Source organism: Coloeus monedula (assembly GCF_965178545.1).
Source record: "Coloeus monedula genome assembly, chromosome: 16".
Classification (NCBI taxonomy): Eukaryota; Metazoa; Chordata; class Aves; order Passeriformes; family Corvidae; genus Coloeus; species Coloeus monedula.
In genome coordinates this window covers 6,235,178-6,242,772 of record NC_138796.1, presented here as the reverse complement: position 1 = coordinate 6,242,772, position 7,595 = coordinate 6,235,178, and the positions used below count along the sequence as shown (strand labels likewise).

The 7,595-nt window shown below is 57.2% G+C and overlaps 1 protein-coding gene across 1 annotated transcript; it reads left to right on the top strand.

Annotated features, from left to right (window-relative positions):
- Window positions 1-521: 521 nt before the first annotated feature.
- ACTB (actin beta) lies at window positions 522-5,363 on the top strand. The gene is made up of 6 exons (XM_082291937.1): window positions 522-608; window positions 2,105-2,233; window positions 2,535-2,774; window positions 3,305-3,743; window positions 4,075-4,256; window positions 4,614-5,363. Exons 2-6 carry the CDS (start codon window positions 2,111-2,113, stop codon window positions 4,755-4,757), a joined length of 1,128 nt encoding a protein of 375 aa, XP_082148063.1. The 5' UTR covers window positions 522-608; window positions 2,105-2,110; the 3' UTR covers window positions 4,758-5,363.
- Window positions 5,364-7,595: the final 2,232 nt, after the last annotated feature.

The window sequence follows — 7,595 nt, the reverse complement described above, 5'->3', positions numbered from 1 at the left end:
CGGTGCCCGCCCGGCCCAGGGGTGCAGGTGACGGGCGCTCCACGTGCCCCGCGCTGGGCAGCGCCGCAGGCAGGGCAAGCAGCACCCCCGGGATCCCGCACCGCGTTGCCCCCGGGTACCTCCTTCTCTCCCGGGGGGCTGCATCCGCCCGGCTCCCACAGAGACGGGGGGCGAACGGGCCGGGACCCCCACCAGAGGGGCTTTGTGTGAGGGTTGGGGTGGGGGGGGCTGCACGGGGGGCACCGGAGCACCGCGGAGTGCAGCGAGCACGAGGCAAGAGCCCCGTCCCCAAAGCAGCCAAGTAACACCGGGGCCGCACCCCCCACCCCAATTCCATTCGGTTCCCCCCCACCTCAATATTTTCCCCCCTGTCGGGGCGGCGGGGCGGGGCGAGGCCTGGGGGGCGTGGCCGCGTGGGGCCAATCGGAGCGGCGCACTCCGAAAGTTTCCTTTTATGGCGAGGCGGCGGCGGCGGCGGCCCCATATAAAGCGCGCGCGGGCGGCGGGCGGGAGCCGCCGCGAGCTCTGCTTGCCCTCACCGCGCGCGCGCCCCGCTCCCGCCGCCGCCTTGCGCCTGCCCCGGCTCCGACCGCGCGAACTCCCCAAAGGTGAGAGTGGCACCGCGACAACGGGGGATAAGAAAATAATAATATTAACGATATCAGTAATGAGACAGCGTTATTACGAATATCGGTGTGATCGGGGTTGTTGGGACACGGCGCGCCCTTTGTGTGCTGGCGGGGTGGCGGCCCCGTAGCGCGCTGCCGCGTTGTAAGGGATAGAGACGCAGCTCGCGGTTTAAGGCCGGTTTGGGGGGTGATGCTTGTGGAGGGGGGTCGCGCCCCTGCAGCCCGTGGGGTTAATCCTCCCCGTAAGAGGATTGCTGGTGCGGACGGGGGAAGCGGGCGGCTCGGCTGTTGTGTCCCGGGAGCGGCGGCGTGCACGGAGGGCGCGGGGCATTGTTTGTTCGGCGGAGCCGCCCGTGTTGGGGTCGGGGCCCGGGGGCGTTGTCCTCGGTGAGGAGGGGCGCGGCCCCCCACCCCCCCCCCCCCCCCCCACCCCGCACATCCGAATAGTCCTGGTGGCTGCTGCTTGCGAGGAGGGGGCGGCACCCCCTACATGGGGCGAGGCTGTAGATCGGAGCAGTGCGGGGTTGGGGGGCGCAGGGGGGACCCCCCGTGTGCCCGGAGCGCAGGTGCAGGCGGGCTGCCCGCTCCAGCTCCGACTACACTTCCCAGGCTGCCCGTGCGGGGCGGCACATGTGCGGCAGCTGCCGCCGCCCCCCCCCCCTCCGCCACCGGATTACACCGGCGCGGCCGGAGCCGCCGGGGCTGAGCCTGGGCGGGCTGCAATTGCATAAGATGCTGGCTCTAATCCCGCCCGTGGTGCCGCCGGTCGATGGGGCAGAGCCCCGGTCACGGTTGACTAGTGGGCTGGGCGTGGTGGCCAGCGCTTGTTCTGCTGCGGTTCCTTGTAGAGGCTGGCTGAGGCTTTAGGGGCTGTGCAGAGAGGTCGAGTCTTGCTGGCCGTGCCTGGCACACGGTGGACATCGGGCGTGACCCCTTAGGCTGCGTGGACGTGCCAAGCCCCGCTGGCCGCCACATGGCGGGGTGCTGGGGCGAGCACCGGGCGTGACCGGCGGGGCTGTGCGGAGGTGTTGAGCCCCGCCGGCCGGCTCAAGGTGGGGCACCGGGCGTGACCGGCGGGGCTGTGCGGAGGCGTCGAGCCCCGCTGGCCGGCACACGGCGGGGCGCTGGGGTGTGGCGGCCACGCCCGCCCGCTCCGGGGAGTGGCCGCCGCCGTCCCCCGACAGCCGGTGGCGGGCGAGGCGCGGCGCGCTCCATCCATTGCCTTTTATGGTAATAATGCGAGAGGGCGCAGGGACTTCCTTTGTCCCAAATCCGCGCAGTGCCGAAATCTAGGAGGCGTCGCCCCCTCTAGCGGACGCCGGGCGAAGCGGAGCGGCGCTGGCAGGAAGGAAATGGGTGGGGAAGGCCTTGGCGGCTTTGCTTGCGCTTCCCGCCATCGCCTTCCCGCCTGCCGCCGCGGGACGGGGCTCGGCGTGTGAGTGGGGATGCTCATGTCTCCTTCTCTCCTCCCGCAGCCAGCCATGGATGACGATATTGCCGCGCTTGTTGTTGACAATGGTTCCGGTATGTGCAAGGCCGGTTTTGCCGGGGACGATGCCCCCCGTGCTGTCTTCCCATCCATCGTGGGTCGCCCCAGACATCAGGTAGGTGGCTGGTGTGCTTGTTATCTGACAAAAAAGAGGAGGGTTTGGTGGAAGTTGTTCCCCTAGAGACAAGAAGCCCTTTTATTTGGCTTTGTACCATGAGAGGCCTCTGCGCTGCAGCACATCTGGTGGGGAATGCAGCCTCCTGCAGAGCCTTTGTGCAGTGTGTGTTGGAGCAGCTGGCTGGATGTCTTTCCTGATAGACATGACAGGAAAGGGACAATAATTGGAGACATAGCTTTGGAAAAAGGGAGTTAGCCACTTTTCTGCCGTACTTAACCACATCGTCTTTGTTCTGCAGGGTGTGATGGTTGGTATGGGCCAGAAAGACAGCTATGTTGGTGATGAAGCCCAGAGCAAAAGAGGTATCCTGACCCTGAAGTACCCCATTGAACACGGTATTGTCACCAACTGGGATGACATGGAGAAGATCTGGCATCACACTTTCTACAACGAGCTGAGAGTAGCCCCTGAGGAGCACCCTGTGCTGCTCACAGAGGCTCCCCTGAACCCCAAAGCCAACAGAGAGAAGATGACACAGGTGTGTAGAACTCTGCAGCTTGGAGCTACAGCAGATAATTGCTGCAGGCCAGCTCTCCTCTTCCATGTTGTCCTCTCTCTTCCTTCACCACTATTCTCCCTTTTTGCCATCTTTACAGGGTTTTCCTTTCCTGACCTGAGTCTCCTCTTTGCTGGACCTTGACAGGTTTTGTTTGCTCTTCTAAGCTGGCTTTCTCTGAGACTGAACTAGCAACTTGTCTAACTGCTGTTTCTGACTAGGCACACTAATCCATTTACAGCCTTGAGTGACTGTACTGTAGTTTACTTGGCATTTGTTTTGTTCCTTGCTGTGATACGTGGATGGGTCTGTGGCAGTGGTGTCCCTGCTCAGGCTCTGACCTGGCAGGAGTGGGTGGAGACCAGGTGAGATAAGCATGGACTTTGAGGGGGAGTGTAGAGATACCTCTTACCTAGGGGCAGAAGTAAAACCACTTGCATGGACTTGGTATAGACCTGTAGCAAGAGCCCTGTATTTTGCTGTTGACTCAACCCCTCCTTTTCTCTCTCTAGATCATGTTTGAGACCTTCAACACCCCAGCCATGTATGTAGCCATCCAGGCTGTGCTGTCCCTGTATGCCTCTGGTCGCACCACTGGTATTGTGATGGACTCTGGTGATGGTGTTACCCACACTGTGCCCATCTACGAAGGCTATGCCCTCCCCCATGCCATCCTCCGTCTGGATCTGGCTGGCCGTGACCTGACGGACTACCTCATGAAGATCCTGACAGAGAGAGGCTACAGCTTCACCACCACAGCTGAGAGAGAAATTGTGCGTGACATCAAGGAGAAGCTGTGCTACGTTGCCCTGGATTTCGAGCAGGAGATGGCCACGGCTGCCTCTAGCTCTTCCCTGGAGAAGAGCTATGAACTCCCTGATGGCCAGGTCATCACCATTGGCAATGAGAGGTTCAGGTGCCCCGAGGCCCTGTTCCAGCCATCTTTCCTGGGTAAGTCAAAATTTCCTAGGATACCCTGTGCCCCTCAGTGTTCCTTCTGTGAAGGGTAAGCGGGAGACCATGACAGTGAGGTACTATATTTTACTGCTGGTCTGTAGCAAGACTTGAGCTGTCTCACCAGTCAGCCTCAATTCCTGCACAGCCTAAAGCTGTTTGAGGGACTTGGGTCAGTAAAGCCAAAGGTTGACTCTGTCCCAACCATGGCTCTGTAGTGCCTTCCTGCTGAAAGGGCTGCTGGTCTCTCAGTTGCCTGTAGTATCTTCTTAGGCTTCCTTGATTCTGTCTGAGCCTTTGCTGACTTGAGACTTGTCCTTCTTCACAGGCATGGAGTCGTGTGGTATCCATGAAACTACCTTCAACTCCATCATGAAGTGTGATGTGGATATCCGTAAGGACCTGTATGCCAACACAGTGCTGTCTGGTGGTACCACAATGTACCCTGGCATCGCTGACAGGATGCAGAAGGAGATCACAGCCCTGGCACCCAGCACAATGAAAATCAAGGTACGATGGAATTGGGGGAACATCTCAGCACCCCCATTAGGCTGAAATATGCAGCCTGGGTGGAGGGTGGTATGCTGGAATCCTGCTGCAAAAGATAGAACCCATGTCTGTCTGGTGCAGCCTTAATGGCCTTGGGCTGGATGGGATGGCACCCACCCAACTGTATGAATAATAGGATTAAAGACTGGCTGCAAAGGAGAGAGGTGGGTGTGTGAGGTTGTGTCTTGATCTTGTTTGGACTTCATGGTATCTTGGCCAAGGTTAGATAAGGGAATTAGGCAGCTCCATCTTGCAGGGCTGTGCGTGGGCTGTGCATGTAGTGTGATGCTGTGTCTGACTGGTTCCTCTTCCCTGCAGATCATTGCCCCACCTGAGCGTAAATACTCTGTCTGGATTGGAGGCTCCATCCTGGCCTCCCTGTCCACCTTCCAGCAGATGTGGATCAGCAAGCAGGAGTACGATGAATCCGGACCCTCCATTGTCCACCGCAAATGCTTCTAAACCGGACTGTTACCAACACCCACACCCTTGTGATGAAACAAAACCCATAAATGCGCGTAAAACAAGACGAGATTGGCATGGCTTTATTTGTTTTTTTTTTGGCGCTTGACTCAGGATTAAAAAACTGGAACGGTGAAGGTGTCAGCAGCAGTCTTAAAATGAAACGTGTCGGAGCGAACGCCCCCAAAGTTCTACAATGCATCTGAGGACTTTGATTGTACATTTGTTTGTTTTTTTAATAGTCATTCCAAATATTATAATGCATTGTTACAGGAAGTTAACTCGCCTCTGTGAAGGCAAAGCCCAGCTCGGAGGGAGTCCACCAGTTACAGCTGGTGTTAGGTTATAATTGCTTGTCTGTAAATTATGTAACCCGACAAGTGTCTTTTTGTATCTTTCCGCCTTAAAAACAAAACACACTTGATCCTTTTTCTCTTCGATTTGTCAAGCAAGCAGCCTGTGTTCCCCAGTGATAGATGTGAATGAAGGCTTTACAGTCCCCCGCAGGGTCTAGGAGAAGTGGTGCCAGTATGTGGGGGAGGGAGGGGCTACCTGTACACTGACTTAAGACCAGTTGAAATAAAAGTGCACACCATAGAGGCTTGACTGGTGTTGGTTGTTCCTTTTCTTTCTGTCCATGCCATTTTTTGACAGTTGCTCCCTGCTCTCATCTCGCCCTTCCAGGGTGCACAGCTCTGCTATCAGGCTGGGGGGATGCTGGTGCTTTGGGGCACAAGGCAGATGGCTCTGGGTGATTAGGGGAGGGATAGAATTGAGCCTGCCAAACCTGTGGGTTTCAAGGGTGCCATGGGCTGGAGTTGTCCAGATACTGCTAGTGTGTGCAACAGGGAGTTGCTGGAGGAGCTGGGCTTAATGGGGATTGAACTGCACCTTCCCAAATACTGCTCTCTGTGTCTCCATCCTCAAGTCGGCTGTGTCTCATGCTGGACTGATGGAAGTGGGGTGTGGTGATGCCATAGCCAAGCTAAAGCAGCTGCCTTCTCCCTCTGCTAAGGCTCCTTTGACTAGTCTGCAGCTCTACATGGGGCAGTGTCCCCATTCCTCCCTGCTCCAGGTGTCACAGCTTGCCTGTCCTGCTCTCAATTTGCCCTGGGAGGGAGGCCTGGGTTCAGGTAGGGAGACTCATGCCCTGGCAGTATGCTGGCTGGGTGGAGCAGCTTTCAGGTGAAAGCAAGAGGAAGTCTGAAGTGGAAAAATTTGACTTCAGAGAACAGGGCCACTGGAGTGCTACATGGGTGGGGCTGGGAAAAAGGTGGCAGGGAGGAGGGAGGAAGCTTTTGCAGAGTGCACAGCTCAAGTGCAGGTACCTGCCTTCAGCCTAGCCTTTGGCAGGAAGGTTTTGGGCTTATTGACTCTACCTATCCTTCGGGCTTCCAGACCTATGAAGCTTCAGCCTTGTTTGATCAACTTTCTATAGTTTTGTGGAAGAGGGGGGACCCTCACAAAGCCATGCTGGCAGCTGAGCCCTTGCTGGGCACAGCAATGTCCACAGCCTCCCAGAGCTGGAGTCACATCTGTGGAAAGGAGACAGGATTGAGGCTACTGGGTCAGGAACCAGGAAAAGCCAAGCCAGGTGACACTACTGCCAGCTTGGAGGCCAGACCTGGGACCATTTTCAAGAGTGAAGTTTCCCAAGGCTCTGCCAGCCTTGCCTACCTTTGAAGAGCTCACGGCTGTGATTGTGGCATGCTTGCAGCAGATGAAAGGCAGGGAACAGGCTCCAGTTCCTCTTTAATCTTGTGCCTGGTCTGCTCCAGCTCTGGCATCGTACTGTACTCAGGGTGGACCTGCCGGTTTCTGCCCTTCATCTCCCCAGGCTCCCTCCTGGGTGCAATGGGAGCCTGGCAGGGCTGGAGGTGCAGACACGGGGCTGAGCTGAGTACCGGAAGCACCAGTTTGCAACAGAGGAGGTGAAACAGGTTGGAGCAAGGCCCAAACTGGGCTTATAACCTGAGGTCTTGGGGAAATACGGTGAGGAGGAGGCAATGGCAGCTCCTGGGGAGGGAGCTGGTAGAAGCAGGGTAGGAAAAAGGCCAGAAGCCAAGAAGAGATTACAGCAATAGGGAAATGGGGTGCATTTCTTCAGCCTTTTCTGAAATGGTCACTGATTGCTCTGGGAAAATGTGCTGAGACACAAGGAACAGAAGAAACTGGTGGTGGTGAGAAACCAGTGAGCAGCAAAATGCCAGGGGCTGAGAGCAGCTCAGGTGGGCAGAGGTGTGAGCGCAGGGAGACTGGTGCAGAGCTGCTGGACACAGGGCAGCCAGGATGATTTTCATGCTCCAGAACCAACCGAGGTATGCTGTTAGTTAACACTTTGCAGGGCTTTTTCTTCTTTCTTCCCATTTCACTTGCGGTTTTGGGTAACCAGCCCCTCAGTAAAATGAGGCTGAGCCTTCCACAATCCGTCCCGATGCCTCTCTGGTGTGAGGCCATGGTGTGCACAGCCACTCTGCAGGCTGCTCTAGCAAGGCTCCATTTATCCCTCCTCTGGGCCATTGCATGCTGGAGAAAAGAATGTGGTGCCAGGCAGGGACGACTGTGAGCATTACTCACTGCTCCCAACTCCAGGGAGCACAGGGGAGTCCAGAGTGGTTTCCTCTCAGGAATGTCAAGTGCTGGAAGAGAGGGGATTTTTTAACTGCGGTTTCTCTGCCATGGAGTTTCAGAAGGCTCAATTCACCCCTCACTGTTTCACAGAGGTGGGGCAATGCCGAGAGGCCTGTCAAGAAGGGAGTAGAGGAGCCATGTCCAGGCTTTAGCCACGGTAGACTCAAAGGAGAAGTTGTGCAGGGAATAATCAGTGCCCTGGCTATC